We start from the raw sequence: 25,059 nt of genomic DNA on the forward strand, positions 1-25,059 counted from the left end.
TGAACATGAGCAACAAAAGTGTAATAAAATACCTTGTTAGATGCTTGTCATGTAAAGAGTTGCCAAAAGTCCTTTAAACATCGCTCCGACTGTCCACTTTGGCCTCCGACATTAATAAAAGTCGAGCCTAGCAAGACATCCTTCACACCATGCTCACACCATACGCAATCTCAAAGCAATGAACAGTCCCGACCCAAAAATTGAAAATGTGTTTGTGGCGGAGAATGTTTTAATTGTGGCAGGCTGCCACAGTTAAATGTATGGGGACCCTGAACTGTTTGAACGGAATGAAAGATTATTAGATCTTGGGCTTTTTATTATGTGGGCCTATTGTTATTTTGAATGTGTATATACGTATAGCCAACATATTTAGATCCTGAGCTATTTATAAAACCTTCGGGGCAGAAGCCTCTGATGCACAGGCCTAATGACACCACTGGAGGAGCTGTATGAGCACAATACTACACCACTCTGCAGGGCCAGAGCTCCAATGCTCTTTGGACCCATTTTGTTTTTGCCAAGCCTTCCTGTACAGTGTGCAAAGTTAATTTGTCATCATGGGGTAAGTGACCTCATATTAAATGACCAGCACCAAGGTTTAAAGGCTGGCCAGACTGGTTTTCCATCTCATTCAACAGCATTTTATGTTACTGTAGCCTGAATGGCCCCATGCCCTCCCATATATATACACATGGTGGATCTTCGTTCATCTGAGCAAGTGTTCTTAGCATAGAAATAGAATTAATGATGTGCATATACTGTATAATTCCTTGCTCTTACAACATGTTTAATTGACTAAAATGCCAAAGAGTCCATTTCTTTTGTTGGGTCTGGATTCAAGTCTACATTTGACAAATTACATCCTGTGTCAAAGGTAAAATGGCAACATTGAAGTTCATGCACTCTCTGAGTAAGGCAGTAAATCTCTGCAGACTCACCGTAAATGCTTTCACTTTTCATGCTGTAATGTGTTGGTATGCATAACCATGTGACTTGTTGTAAGGCAGTGTGAAATGATCTGATGATTTTATGACCGTCATTTTCAGGATATTGCAAGTGATCTTTGGACATGCATCTCCATGTGACTTGTTGAAGAACATTGTAACAGGATCTGATGATTGTATAACATCCATTCTTGGTGAACTGTACATTGCAAGTGATCTTTGGACATGCATATCTGTTTATCTGAAGGGTAAACATGGCAGGAAATGATCTGATTATTGTATTACAGTCAGTTTTTAGATATATTGACTGGAAACCCTCATAGTGTACAACATTTGTTTTATTCTCCTCACCACCAGTGATCCAACTTTAATTGATTTAATATCAAACTTGCACTGTCGATTAAATCTGTCTGCAGTATATTTGTGCATCACAGGACATCTGAAGTTGCTTTGCGGCTGTCATAAGATAGCCTTGCATTGCATTCCATTCAAGCTACGGGTTGACTTGATTTGTTTTCTCTTCAGATGACATGCATGATGTACATGCTTCTTTCCATCTGAAGATCTTAACCAGGGCATAACCAGATTAGTAAAATTGGCTAATGTTGTTTTACAGTGCAGATTTACTGTGGCCATTTTGTCATACATCCCCTCTAACTTGTTGCAAATGCACTGTTATGGAAACAGTTATTCAAAACATGTCAACATAAGTCTATGTATTATCCTCAACTAATTGGTGTCATAGACAAGGAGGGAGCTAAGTAAGAAAAAATCATAGGAATTCACAGAGGGTTAGTGTTGTATAAGATCTTCAAGAGATTTTAAAACATGTTTGTCTGTCTAGACTGGCTGATTTTGCAGTTATTTATTTATATTTTTGTGATGATGCTCACTATTCTCTTACTTTTCTCCTTTCTGTCTTCCAGTAGCCATCATGGGCAGCTAAGAAAAACAGGTTAAATATCGGCTGTGTGGAGGACAGAAGGTTAGCAACACCTCGGAGCATCTCTCCTCTCTTCCCACTCAGGCAGTCCATCAAGTTTCCAGCACTATGGCTGAAGAAGAGTATGGCAGTTTTGTGGACTGGAACCAGATGGGGGATCTGGCCAAGAGCAGCGGGCCCACCAAGGTAGACTGTAAAGACCTAAAAGAGTTCAAACAGATGGCTCGGCAGGGTTACTGGGCCAAAAACCACAAACTACGGGCACAAGTCTACCAGCAGCTCATCAAAGCCATTCCCTGCCGCACAGTTACCCCAGATGCAGAAGTGTATCGTGACATTATGGGAAGTGCAGCCAATAAAAAACCCTCCTCAAACATCCCGCTCCCAGAATTTGTGGATGATAGTCCACTGCCACGGTATTGCCTGAAGGCAGAGGCAGTAGCCTCAGCCCACCAGATTATCAACTGCGTAGCTGGACAGTTTCCAGATATCTCCCACTGCCCATCACTACCCGCTGTTACGTCATTGCTCCTGCACTTCAGCAAAGACGAGGCTCAGTGTTTTGAGCATATCAGCCGCATACTGGCCTGCAACGAGCCAGGCAAACGACTGCTGGATCAGACTTTCCTGGGCTTTGAGTCTAGCTGCATGACTTTTGGTGATCTGGCCAACAAGTACTGTACAGCAGCCCACAAACTGATCGTGGCCACAGCCCAGGATGTGCTTGAAGTCTACTCAGACTGGCAGCGCTGGGTGTTGGGTGACCTGCCTTTCAGCCATGCGGTCAGGGTCCTGGACGTCTACCTAGTGGAGGGCTACAAGGTCCTCTTCCGTGTGGCCATTGCGTTGCTCAAGTTCTACCGCAAGCATAAAGCAGGAGCCCAGGGAGGCCAGGGCAACCAGCCGCAGGATTCAGGCAATGTCAGGGCGGACATTCAAGCTTTCATCCAGGGCATTGCTTCCACCGTCACACCTGACAAGTTGCTAGAGAAGGCCTTCTCCATCCGTCTATTTAGCCGTAAGGAGATAACCCTGCTGCAGCTCACGAATGAAAAGTCCCTGCAACAGAAAGGAATCACCGTCAAACAGAAGCGGTAAACTCAATCATGTGATATTTATGTCGTAAACTTTGAGCGTTCCTTTGCCTTATAAATTTAGGCTGCCAGTAGTGGCCTTACTTGGAACTTCTACTGTATATCTTGCTTTATGGTATATGCCATAGACTGTATCAACAAAGTGGACGCAGCCTTCGGGTCTGAAAAGTGAAGTCAGGGTGCAAAATTTATTTTTCTGCCCACCACCCAAATGACTATTGAATATTCAAATTTTACCAGCAACTTAATTCATTACCATTCGGGTTTCTTTTTTTTGGGGGGGGGCGGTTGCCTGCCTTGTGGATAATGCCAATAGCTTGCATTCTTTCCAGTAGCCAGAAGGGGGCAACTGTGGTTACAAAACGAAGCCCAATTGTATTGAAGTTTATGAGAAAATGCCCCTACCTACAATACTGTGGGTGCGTTCGGAAACACTCACTCTGACACAAATTGGACCATTAGTAAATTCGAAGCGCTGTTGAAATGTACCATTTGGTTATCTAGAGCTCCGCACTCTCAGAGTGTCAGAGTGCGCCCAGGGCACCGTGTCTGGGGAGAAGGAGCAGAAAAGTGCCCAACGAAGTGAAAGTGTAATGAACTTAACCATTCGTTAATTCATGGAGAAACAGAACGCTCCATGGCTTCAAACAGCTCTCTCATTTTAGTGTAGAGCATTAGATTGGAGTGAAGAATGCACTTTATATAGCATGCCAGAAAAAGATTAACTGTGTACCAGTATATAGTATGACAGATGCAGTATGCCAGAAGCACTAGGATTTTTTACTACATGCGATCATTTTGCAGTATGCAAGCCAGCATGCTTTTCTGACTGTTCTTACCCACAACCCTCTGTTCAGCAGCAGACACTTCACATCGACTGAGCCGCTAACAGATGACAGCTGACTGACAACTGCCTGAAGCCACAATGACTGATGAACAGTCAAATAGTCATATAATTGTATCACAGGCCTATACTAATTGTTTAAGTGACCAAAATAATCAAAGAGATTACCAGCAAAATACAGTGATAAAAAAAAATGCATATGTAGGTTTATGGATGTATAACATGATATTTTTGTCATGAAGGACTTAGCATGATCTGATTTGATTATTATTCAGCCCTGCAGATTTTTATATAAATTTAATGTCAAACTGACATTGGTAAGAATGTCCTGTTCTTTTTAAGTTTTATACTCTGGCATGCTCTGGGGAATGGTTTAAGTTGCTCTTGCATTCTTGTCTCACATTATGTTCTTGTTTCCTTTTTGTGTGGTTCAACCATGTCTTTCCATCCACCGTCTTCTGTCTCATCTGCACTTCACTCCTGTGTTTTCTGCATTGGTTATTTCACAGTGCTAGGTGGGTTCTCCTCTCTCTTCCACTCTCCACTCATTTCTGTTTCTATCAAATCATTTACCCTCGCAATAGATATGATTTCACAATTGCACTTTGGTCTTCATACACTATGATATTATACCAAACTCATTAAAAAAAAATACAATTCACCTTGAATACAGTCACCATCTTCTGCTTGAAATTACTTGTAAAGGTTTATGCATCACCAGCTGTGTGATCTGCCTCACATTCTGTATCTCTCCATCTCTTCCTGTGTCGCTATTTCTGGGCATCTCCAGGCGGAACGTGCAGCTGGCTCTTAACCCTGACTCCTTCTCCTCGGAGATTGTCAGTGCCAAGGAGATGCGGGACATCTGGTCTTGGATCCCTGAGCGTTTCGCACTGTGCCAGCCACAACTCCTCTTCACCACCTCCACCCATGGTTGCAGCCTGAACAGGTACACAGTGCTCATTTCAGTACATTAATCCAGCTTTTGGCTGCTGCTCACAGTGTAAATTTCCGGCACTGTTCTGCATTGACTCTTGGGATCTGATTTATGGCCAAAAGGCTTAAAGGAAAGTTGAATGGAAACATGAAAGCAAAAACTAAAGAACATATGTCAGAAGCAAAACAAAGCTGTATATTTGAAATAAAACTTGCAAGAATTAATGTTCTAAGACTGCTGTCATAAAGTCAGTCTACTTTTTGCCTAAATGTCTTCTATAAGTAGAACAGACTGTCTGCCGTAGCCAGCAGGCCTGCCATTGTGGAACACTAGTAATTAGTCTTCTATAATATAATTAAGAAGCCATTAGCTGAGAGTTTTGTTCTATATTTAAACAGCGCCTGACTCAACTCTACATGCAGGTGTGCTTTGAAAAAAATATAGAAATCTAAAGGTTAATCCCTAGATTCACAATTGGATGTTTATTTCATTAAATGCAATGAATTAAACTTTAACATTTTCTTCCAGATTCTACCAACATTGTGAAGGCTATGAACCCACTCTGCTCCTCATCCGGACCACAGATGGTGATGTAAGCAACACACACACACACACACACACACACACATACACACACACACACATACACACACATACACACACATACACACAGCAAACTCTTTTGTTTCCCTCATGTTGGAGGGGATGCAGGGTGCACATTATTATGATGAAAATTTTATACAAACAATATGATGACATCCTCATAACACACCATCAGATATTTTATGTAATGATGATAAGATCGGTAAACTGTCTTAAAGGAACACTTCATCCACAAAACGAGCATCTATAAATCAATTATTCACCCCGTGTTGCTGTGAAGTCGTGAAGAAAATGTTGTTTTTTTATGCATGCCTCCATGGTGAACAGAGACGGTAAAAAGGGAGCACTTTCTAGATGAACTGAAGTAAGCTACTGCATTTGGTGTGTACTATAGGTACTTATATAAAAAAGTAGCTTTGTGCATTTAAAAACCTCAGGTTTTATCCTTGTTCTGTGCCCTGTGAACTGGTGTCAGGGGTCATGATTACACAGCTGTCATTTGATTGGATTATGGTGCTACAAACAGATCTCCGCACAAACACTGTAAGCTAATAAATAGCGGTCTTCTACTAGTGTGACTGTTCAAGTATTTTAGAGAATAAAGCCATTAGACGAGTAAATCACAAAGATGAACCCATTGATAACCATTCTGCTTTTTTGCTTCAGGTATGTGGAGCCTTCCTGTCCACAGACTGGGAGGAGCGCAAGAGAGGAGGAAACAAACTAAGCTTCTTCGGCACAGGGGAGTGCTTTGTCTTCAGAGTGAGTTTATTTCTACTTACTATTTTCCTTTTCGTCGACAAAACAAACCTCGAGGGTTCTGGACATAGAAAGCAGAATGTTTTCATTTTAAGCAGTACCACATTTTAGCCACCAGAGTGTACCATCCACTCTGTTTTCACATGTTCTGGATTTCTGTGTCACTGGCCGCATTTGACACGTCAGGCTCCCACTGGAAAAGCCTGCCTAGTAGGTCACAATGCATCATACTGACATGTATCGTGAATTGCCTTTAAAGACATATGTCTACGAAAACAACCGCACATCTTACTATTCTGCTTTGATCTTTAGTTTTAAGAACACCTGGGCTAGAAATAGCAGAACAGACTGACTCTCTAATGCCTTGTGTATGAATTATTTACTGGGTATGTGTCATTGCACAGCTGTGGGCTGTCTGAGTCAGAAAACACCATCATCTCTCACGCTAATACTGAAGTACACACACATCGGAAACTCCTGTAACCTGACCCAGTAGTATCTGGCCTGGCCCTCACCTGACACCAAAAGAAAATGGAGACGTTAGCAAGGACTGATGTCTGTGTGCGTTTTTTTATTTGGTTCACTAAATCCTTTATTTATAAGGACACAAGTATAAAGAATAAATGTATACCTTTTCGGTATGCGGAAATTGAACAAGTTTGACATTAGTTTTACAAATAAAAATACTTGGGTATAGTCTTAAAATGAGAGATTTAGTTTCAAAGTTTTTTTGCAGCTTATTCCGTTAGTAAGGAGCATTGTATTTGAAAGCAGTTCTCCCAAGCTCAGTTTATACACGAAGTACAGCTTAAGTTACAATATCCTGTAATTTGATAGTCTAAGTTGTGGATTTATATGTAATAGAGATTAAGTTTCAGCAATACAACTCCTCTGTGTCTTCAAACCTGCGCAGCCAGGGACGGTCGTAACAGAGAGGAATAATGGCGTGTATTTTTTGCCTCTGAAAAAATAGTAGTCAGGTCATCACATGAAGTATTTTATGTTTAAAGGGTTGGTTTACTGTCTTTTTCATGTTTTACAAATAGAAACTCCCATTCAGCTGTTATCAAAAAGTGGTGACGTAGGTTATAGCAGGGATGTCCTCCCCTCTAATCCCTCCCTCTACACAACAGTTCCCCAACAGCGTAAGCATAAAGGAGGAGATAGAGGAAGTGTTTTTATTAAACCTTTATTTAACTTAGGGAAATACACATTGATATGCAATGTAACACTGCATTTGCACTGTATAAACACATCTACAGATCCATAGTCTGTGTATTACCCACAGTTGGACAATGATCTGCACGCTCCCTGTTAGAATAAGCAAACAGAGTACCAGGGCACAGAAGCTAAACAATGTAGCCCACTGCTGTAGACACCATGTTTGTTTGGACTCAAAAGTCACACAGTAACACAAACTAAGAAATTACAGGCAGCAGTGGACCAGCAACTCTGTTCTGTGAGGTAAAATGACTGCCAATTGAGTTTGGTGGCTGTGGTAAGGCGGACAGCAAAACATATAAAACATAAAACATATTTTATCCTCCTTATTAAAGGACCACCGAAAAGAAATCAGTATTAGTTCAGTGCACATGATGTTTACATTACTTAACCACTTTACCTTGCTGTCAGACAGCCCTTTCTGACAGGAAACTGTAGCCCTTTTTAGAGTCACAAGACTATAGACAGGAAACGTTATTTTAACTTTCGAAACCAAAGTAATGTGGCGTTCATACAGTATGTGGGTTTCTATGTAGTTATCCTGTAGAAACCTTTGTCAGGTCACATGGTAAAATGTTTCAGGAAGGCTTGAGAAAATGGCATTTTGATGCTAAAACATACACAATTCAACAAAGATTTAAATTTTTGGATTTGAACATATAAGGAACACTACCGGAAGCTACAGAATTATATTAATAGCAATGTACTGGTGTGATATTGTTAAGAAAATGGGAATTTCTTCTAATCTAAACAAATGTGCAGCACTACTCCATTTAATGTGTGATGCTCAGGGTTGTGATAGATGATAAATGGCTGTTTCTTTTGCTAGCTGAAGCCAGAGATGGAGCGTTATGAGTGGGTGGTGATCAGACACCCTGAGTTAGCCTCCTCCATCAAGACTGAGGTCCAGGAAGACGCTGCCTCCTCTGAGGGGCAAAACTCAGACAACAACATCCTAAAGCAGCCAGAGAAACCTGCTGGAGACCTGTCGCCCTTCCTCTCGGCTCGCCACTTCAACCTTAACTCCAAGAATACTTCCATGTTCATGGCTGGCAACTTTGACTCCATCATAGTGGGTGAGTGCTGTATTACTTTATATCGTTGTTGTGTATTTTGCATTTCTTGTCCCTTTTTATGCCTCTGTGCTGGTGGTAGCCGTGGCCTGTATCATGTTTTCGGGTTACCAGTATCATTCTCGTTAAAGCAATATCTCAAGAATGCCTTGAGGAAATTTCTTCACATTTGGCACAAACATTCACTTGGATTCATCGATGAAGTAATTCGATTTTGGTGTTCAAAGGTCAAGGTCACTGTGACCTCGTCTCTCTCATTCTTGTGAACGTGATATCTCAATAAAACCTCAAGGGAGTTATTTCAAATTTTGCACAAATGTTCACAGGGACTCAATGATGAACTGATTCGATTTTAGAGGGCGAAGGTCAAGGTCATTGTGACCTTGCCTCTGTGTCATTCCAATGAACACAAATCTCAAGAACACCCTATGGAAATTTTTTAAAATTGGGTACAAACATCCACTCTGACTCAATAATGAACTATTTTTAATTTGGTGGTCAAAGGCCAAGGTCACTGTGACCTCACAAAACATGTGTTTGACCATAACCCAAGAATTCATGTGCTTCTAAGGCCCAAAAATTACACACAAATGTTGAACAGAATAAAATTATGAGGTGATGACATTTTATATCCAAAAGATCAACTTCACTGTGACATCATGATGAAAAACACGTTTTCTGGCCATTACTAAGCATCATATCTCTGGAACCAAATGGAAGACATTTGGACAGACACTGAATTGGTGACACTAATCCTGGATGACCATCTTGAAACTGTGCTGAATATATAGATCTTCTGAACTGCCGGGGGGAAGATGTGTGTGAAGCATCCATGTATTTACAAACATGTATTTACACTGTATGTGCAACCTGACCGCGAGGCTGTTATTCTAGTTTTTCAAGTGAAAGCCATTTGTAGAAATGCGGTCTTTGTAGTAACTTGATACTAATACAAGCTGTGTGCTCTTGTGTGTGATCAGGGGGAGGTGACGGCAACGCTCTGTATATCGACTCTGAGCTGAACCATGGGCGCGCTGGCAGGTGTGCCACCTTTGACAACCCGCCCCTGTGTGCTGAGAGCTTCCAGGTTTCTCTGCTAGAATCGTGGGGCTTCCAGGATGCCATGGCCTCATAATGGTTTACACAAAAAAATCACAAAAATGTACGTTGATCTATACGGACATGGAAAGTTGCATATTCATGCACACAAATTTGAGCATTTAAGCACATAAATGTAAAAAATCTTGTTTTTTAAATGTCCAGTTAAGTGTTAAAGGTGGCAAACACAGTTATATACAAAGAATTACATCCGTCCTGCAAAGTCATAGATGATTAGCTATTTTTTATTTATTTATGCAGGTAATCCAAATTTCAACATGTGAACAAAAATTTGATGTTTATGTGTGTTTTATTTTTGTATTTTGAAATTTGTATTATGGATGGCTAATTATGTATAAGTGTCTGGTAATAAGAAGGAGGTCGGAATCAACTAAAAGGTTTTTTTAGTTGTTTGTTTTGTTTTTCTTTGCTATGTAAAGTGGAGCGTGTTTGTGGTCATGCTGAGCTGAAACATTCGAAGTAGCTCAATCTGCCAAATTTACTGTATAGCGATTTCTGCAGTTTTGTTATTTACCAGACCATAACGTCTAAGATAAAAAGTGTGAAATTATGAGTTGATATGGTAAAAGGTTCTACAAAATGATGGAAAACTAAGATTAAAATGTAGTAAAGTTTCAAGTCAGCTAAGTTCATAGTCAATTCCTTTGATTTGGTGTACATACGTGCGATGAATTACTGTGGTAAAATGTTTGTGAATATCAGTGGTGAATTTGAGTGTTGCCATTTTGCACCAAGTGTCAGAGCCTCCTTTTGAATGAGTGGCAGTTTCTTCCCTCTGTAGTGTATGGATATTCATGTGAATAACAGTAGAAACTTTTCCCAGAAAAAAAAACTCTGTTCTTCATTTATGAGCAATGAAGATAAATGCAGTTTTCTCATCCTCATTTTTTTGCCTCTTTTCCTGTGACTTCCGTCCTTTGTGAACATAGTTACATAAGAAGTCCAAAATGTGCCGATTTGGCAAAGTGTTGTTGGGATTATGCACCCTGTTTATATCTGTATGTTCAAAATGTGCTCCAGTGAATGTTAAATTGAGTAACTACAAATATATTGTACATGTGAAAATACAGCTATGTGCTTTCAAATGATGTGGTCTTTGTTTCGTTGTCTCGCTACTTATTGCCTTTTTTTTCCAAAGCTATCACATCTCTGTCTCTGCAAAGAGAGTTACATTTCTTCAGACTCTCACAGAAGTGTGCCAGATGCCTTTTAAAGTCAGCTGACCATAAATTCGACCCCCTAATCTTACTCTGCTCCCAGTAGTTGCAGCTAGTGTCTCCCAAAATGAAGTTTTATAAATGTTATATGAAAGTCACATTTTTAATAACATAGTAAAACCCCTGTCATACAATCATTTTCATTAAATTCATTTTTAGTGCAACTTTTTAATGATGAATACTAATGCAAACCTTTTAAAAAGTACATTAAAAAAAACAAATTTTCTTTTCTTTAAAGAAAAACTTTCAGATAGCTGCAACATTTAAGAAATTGGGAAACTTTACATTGATTTTAGTGGATGCATTAAATGACTTCTACAGTAGGTCTCGGTTTAAAACATTAACTATATGACTACTGAATCACTCATTCACACTGCTTGATGCACATTGTCTATTTTTTGTTTGAATGTCTGCTTTGTGGAAGCTGACAGCGAACTGCATGACTGGAAAATATTTAACAGAGATGAGTCAGATATGTCTACAAATACGTCTGTAAAAGCCTTCTCTTTTCAACAATCAGCTCTTTTGCAGAAGGAATAGTTTAGATTGTTTGAAGTTGGGCTGTGTGGGTTACTTATCCACAGACAGTATGTTACATACAGTAGTTTGTGGTCAGCACACCATCAGTTTAGAAAAGCAGCCTGGAGTCTGACATGCAAGCTTAGCAATGTACTGCTGTGGAGGGGGTAACAACAAAACATATTTCTAAAAAAATAGTCCCACCTAAAAAAATCCTAATCAATTTAAATGTTACCTCTATTTAGACTATTTTCATTGCCTTACTGTAATGTCAGTGATTTCCAATCGGAAAATGAAGGTGTTATATTATTCTCTTCAAAGCCAAGCTTCACTGAGAAAAGCAGTGATTTAACATCAATAAACAGAAGCTTCTGGTGTACCGCTGCCTCAAAAATGTGTTTGTGTTATTGTGTGATTTTAGCTTTTAAATGGTTTAGTTCAGACTTACCAAGGTGACACTATAACACTAACTAACTGATCAAAGCAGTGGTAGACCAGCAGCTCGAGCTGGCTTTGACAAGAGCATAAATGGGGAACTGAAGCAGTTAATGTCTTCCCCATCGGAACAGGCTGTCTGACAAAAAAAAGGTTAAGGAAAATACTCTAAATATAGTGTACTCTTAAACTGATATTGATTTTCTTAGGTGGGACTTTTTTTAGACGGCTGTGCTGCTGATGCCCATCCACAGCAGTACATTACTTTGCTTCCGCGTCAGACTTCAGCCTCCTTCTCCAAACTGGAAGCGTGTTGACTGACATCTAATGTATGTAAATCAATGACTATGGATAATTGCCCCATACAACCCCACTTCAAAAAATCTGAATTATGCCTTTAATAAAGAAACGGGATACACTTCACAGGCACTGCTAAACACAGTAAAAATTTAGAAAGATATGCTGACATACAAGCATTTATGTAAACATGTCAGTATGGCGGCATCCCATGCCAATACAGTACATTAAAGCTGTATTAAAATGTATGGCCAATTCATTTGCTTTGGGTGCGGCCCAGCCTGATGCATCTGGAGGAATTTAGTATCTTAGCAGGCATAGTGGTGGAGTAATTCCTTCTTTGTAATTGGCATTGACTCCATCTTGCCATGGCTGTGCTCTTCATTCAGGAATTACACTTCACTAATCGCACATGCACTCCTATATTTAGCTGCTCCTTTGGGTGTTGGTCTGCGGCTTCTCCTGAAAACCATGCTTTCCAACATCGAGTAAGATGCTTAAGTATTTAACACTACACTGAGATGGGTCTCTGCTTGACCAGTCCCCTCGCCTCAGATAACATGAGGCTATGGACAGGGGATTAGGAGGCAGACTGAGGAGCTCATGGCAAATTAATAAATAATAATAATAATAATAATAACAACAATACTTCCATCATTATTATTATTATGTCTTCCATTTCCACAGGGACTGTACTCTTATTTTTTTTTCTTTAGCTTGACCCTTCATGGACCTTCAAATATATTTCATCATGTTAACAGAATGCTGGAAAATAAATTACAATCATATTTAGACCAAGCTTAGGATCAAGCAGCAACCTCTGAGTTTCAGTTCATTGAATGGATACATGACGATGGCTGCAAATCTGAGTAACTCCCCACTGACTCCAACGTTAATATGTCCATCTTCACAACAGAAATTAACATGTTTACAGCCCGGTACAAAAAACTATTTTGGATTCTATAGCTAATTTCAGCATTCATGATAACTGTACAGAGGTTACATTTTATTCGGCCAAATGTTACACATATTTAAGGGTGGGGCTGCTTGGGTGACAGGCTTTCTGCCAATGGTGTCCTCAGCTTCCAGTCAGATCCATCCCTCGCTCCCCCATAGGTCCAAGCTCTGGTCCAAATATGGTCACTTCTGGCTCCAAAAAACTAATACGGCAATGGAAGAAATTCGGAACCTAAGGCTTCAAAATGGCAGTCCACAAACCAATAGCTATGTCCACTGTTTAGTCTATGGTTACATTCTGCAATGTTCAATGTTCATTTGGACCATTGGCTCTATAATACTAGCTTGCCACTGGCAAATTACATTATCAGCTGTCATTGCGGATAAATTCTGTTTTCACTGTGATAAACCAAGCCAAATAAAAAAAAATTAACTCCCTCCCCACTGTTGGAAAAATGTAGCCTGTTTGAATTTCCTCCCCTGTTTTGCACCATCCTCACCCTCTCATTAATAACAAACAGTCCCTTAATATTTCTGAAATGAGTGAGAAAAGATTGACTTCTTTATTCCAGTCAGAACGAAAGACCTATAGTTATGTTTTTGGTCACACTGAAACCAGCCCATACAGGGAAGACGTCAAACTCAAGACTAGCTTTGCTCAGTGACTTCCCTTAAGAGATCCAGTGCAAAATCTAACACAAAATATGACTCTTTGTGGATTTGTAAGCTGGTCTGATCATATAATTAAGTACCAGAACCAGGTAAAGATAAAGGATCTAGATCTAGATTCACATCAACAGTGTTGCCTCTATATCTAATCACAGTGTTGTGTGCATTAACAAATGCTCCACAGTGCATTTTGACAGGTATCTTGATTGAATCATGCCCTTGTGAGAACTTCTCACAGTTCCCTGTTTGCCTTCCTCAAACATCATCTGAAGGACCATCCATCCAAATATGCCGTGCACTCATACCTGTTACAAACTATTGATCAGTGCAACTCAAGGACAAGAACATCCACAAAATAAACAAGAAACAATAAGCACATGGGCTATCATATTGCTGCATGTTGTCAAATGAGCAGGTTGCAAATGTCCACTGAGTGTGTATCTCAGGCAGGAACATCATAATCCGGCCTCAACAAAAGGGCTACATCCCTGTCCACCTAAACGAGTCCTGGATCAATAAGTCAGTCGGCAGAGGAAGAGAAAACCCAGTGAAAATCATCTCATTTACTGTGACCTTTTTGTTGCATCACTGCACATCACCTGTGCCTGCAAATGATCTGTTCTCATTGCAGAATGCAACCTTGCATTTAGTGAGATGTTTTCCGAGTAAAGTGAAAGAAACATGGTGTAGAAATTGCATCATAAGTAAAGGAGCTTTACAGTGATACAGAGGGAGGGGTCCTTCTCTAGTGATGACTGGACAAGGCAATGCAGAGGGAGCAGGATGGAGGGATGGATGGATGACTGGAGGAAGAGTAGGCATGGGGACTGCACACGCTTCCTCTGACTCACACACATTACTCCCATGGTGTCCTAGCTTCTTTCGACCCCTCCTCTTTCTGGATCTCTGCTCTTGCTGGGAGCTATACACTGGATGGGGGATTCTCTGTTCCCTCCCCCCTCCTCATACACACTCAACCATACACACTCAGCCTCAAATTCTCTCACTCTCACACTCCACGTTTCTGCATGTCGCAGCTTACTGTAAACCCACCCTCTGCTGCATGGTAGAGCCCTGGTGCAAAATGCAAAAATGTGTTTAAACCATAGACTGTATACAACTATGTTATATACAATCTATGGCTTGAACATACGCAGCATTTGGAGTTTTAGTGTTGGGTGAGGTCTCTTTAATCAACAGTGAGGTTGTCCTGGAGCAGATTACATGCAGTTTGGCTTATGACATGTATAAAGTATACTATAAAGTGTATTTTCTTGATTTTGGCTGAAATAACACAAAATATATTTTTTTCATTAGCCTGGCAGTGTCTCCACACCCTCTTTGCTTATCCCCATCATTTCATCCTCCTGCTTTTGAAGGGTGAATGCGTACATATGAAAGGGGAAGCCTGCAGCGGATCACACCAAAGTGATGCCCAATAGGGGTGACCTTCAAAAAAATATGAAAAAGAAACAAAAAACATAACACACTTTATTTGAATAGAACGAGCCATTTATCTTTTTAAGTCGCCATTTCTTGTTTCACAAAGTCGCCGGGTGGCACGGTGTATCATTAACGAACTTTGTTTTAGTGCGCCCCCCACACCCAGTCGATGATAGGTTTTATCCGTACGGCCAGTCAGGTGATATTTTCCGCTTCGCCATTTTGTGCTGCTGCGCCGGGTATTTATCAGAAGAGTCGTGACTATCCCGTTTACACTGCTAGTTAGGCGGACAGACGGTTCCTGGTGTACTCGGTTTCTCCTCTCAAGCCTGTGGCCTTCGATTGGTTTCGCAAAGTGCGATTTTTTGAGTCGACGTTGTTAATTAATTTTGTATATTTAGTTTATTTTTATATTGTGTGAGTAAGAATGTCGGCGCCTGAATACTCCCCGTTCTTCGCAGTGATGGGTGCCTCTGCGGCTATGGTGTTCAGCGGTAATTATCACACGATTACACATCATATTTAAGCTGTTTGTCAGTTACCAAGTGTCTCTTTGTGCGTTTGCTGCTAACCCTTTCTGCATTTATATCACTCCCAACAGGATGCTTTGAACTGTCAACCACGGTGCGTGTCTTGAAGCTCACTTGTAAAAGCCTAGCCTTGCTATGTTAACGTCGCAATGCTAATTTTGAGCTGTCATTTATTTAGACGTAACAACTAGCTGGGGCAGACAGTTACATTAGTTTAGTTGCAACACGCTTGTGTGTAGTTAGTTTTAGTTAGATAGTGCGGCCTTTTTTCGCCTTTCTGCTTTTCAACGACAAACAGCAAAGACGAAGCAAAAGTAGTTAGCTAGCTGATGACGAATGCATATGTTAGCTTTGACGTTAGCTTAGCTCGGTTCTGTGTGTAATATGCTTCATCTGATCGGAAAGGACCATACAATGAATGATGCTAACTGATCAGAAAATGTAGCTGAACTTTTAAAGCAGTGTTAAATGGTTTATAATGATTACAAAAGTGTCGAATTGTATTCTATGTATCCCTCATGCTCGTTAGCTCTCCACACCTAGCAGGAGGTTTATGGGTTGGGGGTAAATCCCACATTTTCTGCCAGATTTCACTGTAACTGTTGCTGCCTACAGGGTTTATATGTGCTAAAAGCATTAGGTGATGTTTTATGTGGAAAATATGTTATGTAGAGATCATGATCCAATGGCATTAAATTATTGATTTGACGTCGTTCTGCGTAAACTGCTATTTTGCTCAATTTGGCATCAGTCAAGTAAGTGGTGTCTCATCTACTTTAGTGCAAGTTATTTTAATCTGAAACCCTCTTTTTCTTACAACTGTGCCATTGGAAACCGAATCAGCTGGTCAACTTCCTCATTGCTCAAAGAAATGACACAAGGTCACATGATAATCACATGATGAGACTTCTGACTTGGAATTACCATCCGATTTTATGAAATGTTACTGTATTGCAAAAGTTTACAAATTAGTGGTGAACCTGCTCAAAGAAAATGTGGGAACTTTGACTAAAGGTGCAGGATGTGACACTTCTGTTGTCTGTTTTTGCAAGGAGGTCAGAAGTGGAACATACAGTGAACTTTGAAACTGGCTTCTTTTTTTATTGGTCATATGTGTTTTATGGATGCTTCCCCAGTTTATAATTTGTCCTCCATTAAACTAACACTAGAGCTACATCGTGTGTATAATATGCTGTATCACAGCAAAGGCCCATGTGACTAGGGTGACTGGTGGGATGGGTGCAGCTCATATGGGAAATCGACAAGCTAATAATTGACCATGTTGCAGAGGGCTTGATCCGCTGTAGCTCGAGGTCTTTTTTGGCTAAACAGTCTCATTTATGGCAATGAATGATGTATTGGTTTGCGTGTAGGGAAATCAGTTAATGACTACAGTGTAAGACCTCTAAATCTATTTAGAAATAGCTTTTTTCCAGCAGAATAATCTTCACCTTTCTTTTTTGACCCTCATCATTAATTGATAAATCCACATTCCTATTTAATAGTCAGTGAAAAGCGTGTATTTACATGTTTTTTTTTTGTGTGTGTGATGTTTTCAGCTCGAGATTCAGTGTTTTTAAAAAAATATCAGAGAAATCCGACCTTGTAACTTCTATGTTATTGTGGGACCACAATTAGGCAAAATATTTCCTTATAATAAAAAAGTTCTGTGCTATATGATCTTTCTATTGTCTAGCCATAACAGGAAGTGAGAACCAGCTGGATAGGCAAAGGCGGTTGGTGGCGTCCCATGAGGCTAGTAGTCCTACTAGTGAAGTGGTGAAGGAGTGACAGCTGGGGAATTAGCTAGTAGTGAGTGGATCATGCTGGGACAAGGAAGGAATGAGGTAGTGGTCGGATGGATGGGATACTTTATCATTCAGATTTTAGCATTAATGATCTTACAGTGTTTTATGGAGTCACTGATATAAATTAATTGTAACTTGTTTTTTTTATGTTACCCACTTAAAAGTACAGAAGCTGAATGACTATAGCTGCAGTCAGTATCATAATCTGTCATATTTTGGGGTGGCTGATCTGTTATCAAGTCTGTAAAATCTGAACAATAATGACCAATTCATATCACAAGTTATCCAAGTGGATGGCTCAAATATTCCCACCCTAAAAGGCACTTCTTTTGCAGTATTTGGCAATTACCTGGTACAGGCTGCAAGTTGCTGCAATCTTATGGTGTCAGGTGATTGTTGTTGTTTCAGGGTTAGACAAGGTAGCATCCTTAACAAGACTAGAACCACCACTCTCCTGATAGCTTTGCTGCAATTATGCCCCCCCCCATTTCTATCTTAACTATGACGGAGGATAAGGGCCACATTAAAGGGAAAAAAGCTAGATTTCAAGAATAATGTCATAGTATTATGAGAATAAAGTCATAGTTTTACAAGAAGAAAGTCGTAACTTTACGAGAATGAAGTTGTAAACCTGGGTTTGCTGGATGAGCAAAACCGTTAAACGTCCAACGTGTTTAAAAGGACATTACCTGTTTACTGTGTGTGGCACGGCACGACACCGGGGACAATGGTTGCCAAGGAAGCTACCTGTGCTCTCGCGGGTTTCATAGTTTGCTGGCAATGTGTTTATTTCTGTAATATGATATCCCCATTTTTGCAAAATTACAATTCTATTCTTGTGAAATTGCAACTTTTACTTGAGTTTATTCTTATAATATTAATTCTTTTTTTAGTCGAAATATTATGACTTTTTTTCTCATACTATTACAGCTTTATTTTCAAAGTGTCTTTTTTTCCCTCAGTGTGGCCCTAAAACTGTCATACTTTAGTCCCTATTTCCTGCTTTTTCTGCCAGCAAAGTTTTATCTTGGATAACTGACATGACTGATAAATCTACTCATAGTGATGCTGGCATCAACTTAAAATACATATTTGCTATATAGCTTAATCTTGCTCTGCAGTCAGCCATCTTCATTTCTCTGTGCAGTTGTATAGTGTGACCGCCAAGTAACACATAATTTGTCACCAAGGAATTTATTTTTCTACATTATGGTTGTTAATAAATGGTGCTCTTAAATTGCTTGACCTTTAATATGCGTTCATATCGTCTTTCTCTCTTGAACAAACACCGTTCATGAAAAAGTGACGACAGCATGTATGCTCTAGACATCCCTCAGCTTCTGATGTATTGGTCAGCAAATTTAATGATTTCTGCATGCAGCCCCACATTTTTACACAGTGTAGGCCACGCTGGTTTTCTAAGTCAGGTGATGTTTTTACAACCATGAGCTTCCTGATTTTGTCCTTTCCTGAAAATCAATGCTTCCCCATTTATCCGCTAGTGAGAGCAGACCAGCCTGCTGCCCATTGCGTGGGCTTATTGCATGCAAGATCATCCCCAGGCAGATGCACCTCCTGCTCTGACATCACAAGACGTCACAAGGGCATCCCATACATCAAATATTCTGCAGAGAGTAAAAAAAGAAATGGGGGGAAAAAAAAGCTCTTTACCTAAGCTGACGGGATTAGGATTAAAACCCAGAGGTTGTGCCTCCACATCACTGCCGAAGCCGCTCTGCCACACATCAAACCTTTAACAGTAAGGACAGGATGACAGTGTTTGAGGTTTCCCCGTCAACCCTCACCCATCACACCTCAGCGAGGCCAAGCTTAACAAGAGAGAATGGAGTCGGAGGATAACCTTACTGACGGTAACATGTTACGCTGGCCAAAAGTATCAGCTATTGAGAGGAGTTCTTTTGTTTCCAAAACATTGTCTCAAAGGTGTTTTCTATGGCTAAAATACAAGGTGTATTTTGGGAAAAAAATATTTGAACTGTAAGCGCTATCTTGGTCACTTTTTATATTGAGTCGCTGAGGTAGTTTGTGTTTCCCTCCTCATGCAAGTCAGTTTGTTTGATGTGGTGTGTCATATAGTTTTTGTTGGATTTAAGGGATTTAGTCAGGGCTTGCAAAAAACAGCCCCAGCAATACTTAAACACATCTCCGTAAACGGGCAGGAGTGATTTAACCTTGTATCGATAGCATCAGTCGGGGGATGAATCACTATAAGTAGATGGGGCCGTGGCTGGCTGCCACCTGCACATTTGAAGATTGGCCTGCATCATCTCCCTGTCTGCTTCTAGATCTGTTTGCCAAAAAGCCTCACAGCGAGTGTTAACCAGAACTATCTGCAGGGTAGCTCGGCACATTGTCCCAAGAAATGAGCAAACACAGGGCAGGGCCCCTCGGGCTATATGCACAAGGCTGTCCAAGATTTTATCTCAGCAGACCTTTCACATTTAATCATCATTAGTATGTTGGCTATGATTAGTCAAGAGAACTAATTCACCAGGTCCTCGTTTATGCGCTGATGGCAATGACAAGAACAGCAGCGCAAATCAAAAGTGCATCTTTGCTCACTTTTTTATGGTACTGCGCAGCAAGGTAGTTGATGTTTTACTTAGTTACATAAGTTTTACTGACTGATCTGTTCACAAATTGCATACAAGCAGCCACTAGCTTTGACCAGATGATGGCTTTAACTATAAATCTGTGAAAATATAAAGTGTCTTCAACTGCTGCAGAAGAAATTACATCTAAATATGTGTTAAATTCTGCTGGATAATGAAAGCCCTGCCACAGCACGTGTAGACCAATATATTTGATGCTATGTGGGCATAGGTGTCTTTGAGCTTTGGCTTTATCTTTTGTTTGCTGTAGTTAATGAAATAAACACATTCATATACACATGCGTGCACACACACCTCTGATGAGAGGAAATGTTGTCAAACCAGCCTGTCTCTGATTCATGACAAACTGTCTTGCTCCGACGGGCTTCACTGGATATTGTGAAAGACTCGTGCTTGTCTAGTCTTTACACACGTATATTTATTGCACGTTTGTCCGTCCTGGAGGAGGGATCTCTCCTGAGGCAAACTTGTGATTGAGGTATATAAATGAGGTCGGTGTCATTCAGTTCTCCTTTGTTTTGCATAGTTATAATCAGTCCTTCATAGATGGCTGCTGTTCTATATGTGGTTATATATGGCGTCTTATTTCAGAGCAGGTTGGTGATTGATTTTTCTCTTTCACTCTCCTCCTGCAGTCAGACGTGGTTGTGTGTGACGTAGGTGGAACGATTCGTTCTCCTCGGCGTCACAGGCTGACGGAGCTAATATGCTGACGAAGCTTTTTGTTCTCCTCCTTCCCTGTCACATTACAGTGATGCTAGCCAGAGACTAGTTTGGATTAAAGATTGCACACAGCAGATGTGTGTGTACTGCTAGTCCCTCCTCCGCTAATTTTATACTGATGTGGTATCCTTCTTTTCTCTTATGATGTCAGCAGTTCCCTGTGTGCTTAAGCCTAATGAGGCTTTTTCATTCAGGGTGATTTACAACTCTGCAGCGGTCTGGGAGGGTCTATTCTGAAATCGCAAGGGCTGAAGCAGTTTGAGGAGATGAGACATAACATGTGACTAAGTAGGTTTTCGGTCTTGTAGTGTAAGAAAGAACAGGATTATTTCCCTTTTGAGATTACAGGCAAAATTTCCCAGATGGAGCCACGCTTGATTTTTAAGGGGAACAGAAACTACTAGTCGCCCGATTATTTACACATCTCTTATTTTACCTTTGTTTCAACTGTCCCCTGTGGTTTCTGTCGTCAGTCTACTTCCTGTAACTGCCAATGCAGTGTGTGCACTCTGATTTCTTTAACTTATCTTCTCTCTCTTCCCCACAAGCCTTGGGAGCAGCCTATGGCACAGCCAAGAGCGGTACAGGGATAGCCGCCATGTCCGTGATGAGGCCGGAGCTCATCATGAAGTCCATCATCCCAGTGGTCATGGCGGGTATCATAGCCATCTACGGCCTGGTAGTAGCAGTTCTGATTGCCAACCAAATCACAGATACAGTCACCCTCTACAAGTGAGTTCAGTTGACCACAGTTTGTGTTCATTTCCTTTGTTTTTCATTTCCTTATGATGCATTTGTCAACAAATTGTTTAGATGTTTTTTTCTTTCCTTATTTGATTTGGTTTGTAGAAATCAAAGGTTTTTATTCTGAGACAAAATTGAGAAGGAAAGGCCCATTTACTTTACCTGTCAGTTTTGGCATAAGCAATAACAAAAACCGATAAACAAATGCAAACAAGCTGTTGTTTCTTTGTTATTTTATCATAATAAAGCCCCCAAAGAGACCAGAATCAACAATTCATTTTTCCTGTTGACAAATTCATCAGTGTAGCCACCGCCCTTTTGTAGCTCCGCTAGATCTATGAATTCAAAACTATTTTAACACACTCTGTGAAATATACATCAATCATCATAAATCTTGTCTCATTTCAATGTAACATGTTGTTTAAAGCACAGAATCATAATAAAGGTACAACAACGCTGTGGCCTTAAGGGCCGTCCAAACCGCTGTAACAGTAACTATAATGATAATGATGCAAGCATCCACACTGAACCAAACATGCTGTAAACTGTGGCCCAAAGCAGCTTAGAAAAAATGGATGTCGATGACCTGTTACTGTCAAATGTTGCACAGAGAAACAAAAAGGAATACTGTCAGCTATCAGTAATCTCCTCCTTACCGTTAAAAATGACAATAATGGTAAGAAAAAACATTTTACTGATTCTAAGAGTGAGCACGATTGCATCCCAGATGTCTGTCTTCTTGATAGTAGTTTTATAAAAGCTGTTTGTCAAACAGGGGTGTTTTTTGTTTTATTTTTACCCCAATGATGAGTCTCTCTGCAATGTGATGCCATGTTGAACTTGACACCCTGTAAAATCGGAGGGACTTTGTCTGGTTGCCAGTGTTTGTCATTCATTAAATCACTCTGAAAGTGAGCTCAACTATATTGTTCACCACTGTCGTCGTTATAGTTGTGTGAACTTTGCAATCCATTTGAGTTGGAACAATTATTAAAACGATAGATTTAGTCGTTTTCTGTGTGGAGGCCCTCTATCCTGTAAATCTGACTGGTATTTAACTTGAAAATATGAGCATATCTCCAATGAGTGTGCACTCTATTCACTGTAATTCCTTTTTGGAGAAAAAAAATTGTTCACCTTGAGAGATTCTTAATGGTTTGTTGTTGGGTCAGTTTAAATATTGTAGCAACAGTAAATCGAGCAGAAACGGTGGATGTGGTTACATGAAAAACTGTAGCCAGCAGACTGTTAGGGCTGCGCATTAATCCAATATTAATCACAATCACAATTTTGGCTACCCACAGTAAAATAAACATGCGGGCTCAGCTAAAAAAGAAAACTGCTGCAAATCAAATCAAGCGCTTCCTAAACTAACAGCAGCCATCACATTTAAAGAGCTGACCGCTACACGAGCACCGTGCAGAGGCAGATTGTGTTAAATTTTCCCTCTAAACAACCATCGTTATCCGTTGTTTGGAAGTATTTGGGATTCAGGAGAGAACAAATCATATGCAGAGAGTGCATGACGTTTGTGTTTGTGCCGCAAAGCAATATAACTAACTTATTAAACCACCTTAAAAAAACTCTACTCTCACTTTGCCGTTGCAAACATTACCTCACTGACTGCCCGTCCTTTAAGCCACATCAGACATCCATGACGGCGACGCTGCAGTGTATCACAGTACCGTGGCCACTGTAAAAAAAAAAAAAAGAAGAAAGAAATGAAAATACAGCAGCAAATATGTAGCTGTAGGAGGTGAACTTAATTCAGCGGAAGAGCCTTATTTTAGATTTTATTTGGATGCAAAGATTTGTACATTTGCAGGAGCGTAGCATAACATGGAAGTAAAAGCAGTGCTATTTATTTAAACGTGAAAGTGCGGTGAAAATATTTTGTCACTAAAAGTGAATAATCTTGATCTCAGTATTGATCAAAATAATTGTGATTATCATTTTAGTCATAATCAGTGCAGCCCTGCAGTCTGTAGGGACAAAACCCAGACCTTCAACCCCTCATCACTTTAACAGCTTTTAAACCACAGCCCTGTTATTTGTCGTATATTATGTTATATGTATGTTGTAAGACAAACCATTTGCTCCATGCTGCATTTCAGGCTCTGATCTCAGCTGCACAGCTATAAACAATGTTCTGACTTTCGCATGTTTTGTTAAAATTCTCTCAACCACTGAAATTGTTAACTCAGATCCTCAGCATCTCTTGTTCTGACGAACACTTGTCTGTGTGTGTTAAGGAGTTTCCTCCACCTGGGCGCCGGGCTGAGTGTGGGCCTCAGCGGGCTGGCAGCAGGCTTCGCAATCGGCATTGTGGGTGACGCGGGCGTGAGGGGCACAGCTCAACAGCCAAGGCTTTTCGTGGGCATGATCCTCATCTTGATTTTCGCCGAGGTCTTGGGTCTCTACGGGCTCATCGTCGCCCTCATTCTCTCAACAAAATAAACACCCAAAACATCTCCACTACAAGATCTGTCCTTTATGTTGCTGCTGGAGAAAAAGTGTAAAACGGGGAAAAAAAAAATTTGTAAAAAAAAAAAAATCTCTGCCACTCAAGATGAAAGAAGTGAAGGCGCGGGAAAAAATTCAAATGGCTCCATAAATATGGTCTTATCTCAACAATGTGTACAGTCGTCCCAATTTGATAGTCAACTTGTAAATGCGCAATGTAGTGATTTGTCTGTCTTGTGTGCGTGTGCGTGTGTTTCAAAATTGTATGATGAAGATTCCATTTTATTTCCCTCCACTTATTTCGGGCCTTGAGGCCAGCTGAGGCAGCTCGGCCTCTGGTCTTAGAGAGCTGACCAAAGGGCCGCACAGCTTTTTCTCCTCCCATATCGACTCGGGAGTTGACACAATTTCTGCATTAATCTTGAGGATCTATTTGTAAAGAGAAATGTATATGGACTTAAGATTTTTTTCCACTGATTTTTATTTATAAGAAATTGTTCATTGAACTGTTTAATGCAGCAAAAGTCTTTAATCCCCCCCCCAGGATATATTATACATATATACAGTCATATAAATATCTACATAGATAGATTTAATGCACTGTGGGTTAATTGTGATAAGTGGTTGGAATTCCTCTGGATGTAATTCTTGGTTTAATAATTAAGATTGCCTTTAGTATGTTGCTGGTGAAGTGGGAGTTTTTGTGTGTAGCTGTATTCTAATCATTACGCAAACATTCTCAAACTTCAGTGTTTTTCCTGTAGTACTGCTGTTTGCATTAAAGGTGTGTGTGCCCCGTGTTGGGTCTCACAAGTGTAATTTCCAAGTTCCATCTCCTCTCCATCTTATTCACCCACTTCCCCTCCTCATCTGTGGCTGTACCTCATCTCTTCCACATTCCAGCCATTAAGATCCTGCATGGGTTTCCGTGTTTTGTTGCTGTTGGATATGAAGCTGAAGAGCAGGCTAGTTTCAGAAGATTTAATCCAGATCATAAAGAATCCTCTAAAAAAACAACAAATCAAGTTTAAATGACACGCTCGTTGGTATCGTTTGTAGCATGCAGCAGGAATCCAGTGAGATT

General features: G+C 40.3%; 2 protein-coding genes across 3 annotated transcripts in view; both read left to right on the forward strand.

Annotated features, from left to right (window-relative positions):
* The window catches only part of tbc1d24 (TBC1 domain family, member 24), a 12,741-nt gene extending 2,119 nt beyond the window's left edge, over positions 1 to 10,622 (forward strand). For both annotated transcript variants that reach the window (XM_088070054.1, XM_088070055.1), the window contains exons 2-7: positions 1,871 to 2,981; positions 4,616 to 4,774; positions 5,291 to 5,354; positions 6,032 to 6,127; positions 8,175 to 8,421; positions 9,399 to 10,622. In XM_088070054.1, coding sequence (XP_087926180.1) covers positions 1,996 to 2,981; positions 4,616 to 4,774; positions 5,291 to 5,354; positions 6,032 to 6,127; positions 8,175 to 8,421; positions 9,399 to 9,553 — 1,707 coding nt within the window. In that variant the 5' untranslated portion in view covers positions 1,871 to 1,995 and the 3' untranslated portion in view covers positions 9,554 to 10,622. The remainder of the gene's footprint in view (positions 1 to 1,870; positions 2,982 to 4,615; positions 4,775 to 5,290; positions 5,355 to 6,031; positions 6,128 to 8,174; positions 8,422 to 9,398) is intronic.
* Positions 10,623 to 15,296: 4,674 nt separating this feature from the next.
* atp6v0cb (ATPase H+ transporting V0 subunit cb) lies at positions 15,297 to 24,801 on the forward strand. The gene is made up of 3 exons (XM_042508592.2): positions 15,297 to 15,568; positions 21,317 to 21,500; positions 23,765 to 24,801. The coding sequence occupies exons 1-3, from the start codon at positions 15,502 to 15,504 to the stop codon at positions 23,967 to 23,969; spliced, it is 456 nt and encodes a 151-aa protein (XP_042364526.1). The 5' UTR covers positions 15,297 to 15,501; the 3' UTR covers positions 23,970 to 24,801.
* Positions 24,802 to 25,059: the final 258 nt, after the last annotated feature.

This window comes from Plectropomus leopardus, chromosome 19 (assembly GCF_026936395.1).
Source record: "Plectropomus leopardus strain MGB_pleo_1.0 chromosome 19, ASM2693639v1, whole genome shotgun sequence".
In the NCBI taxonomy this organism is placed as follows: domain Eukaryota; kingdom Metazoa; phylum Chordata; class Actinopteri; order Perciformes; family Serranidae; genus Plectropomus; species Plectropomus leopardus.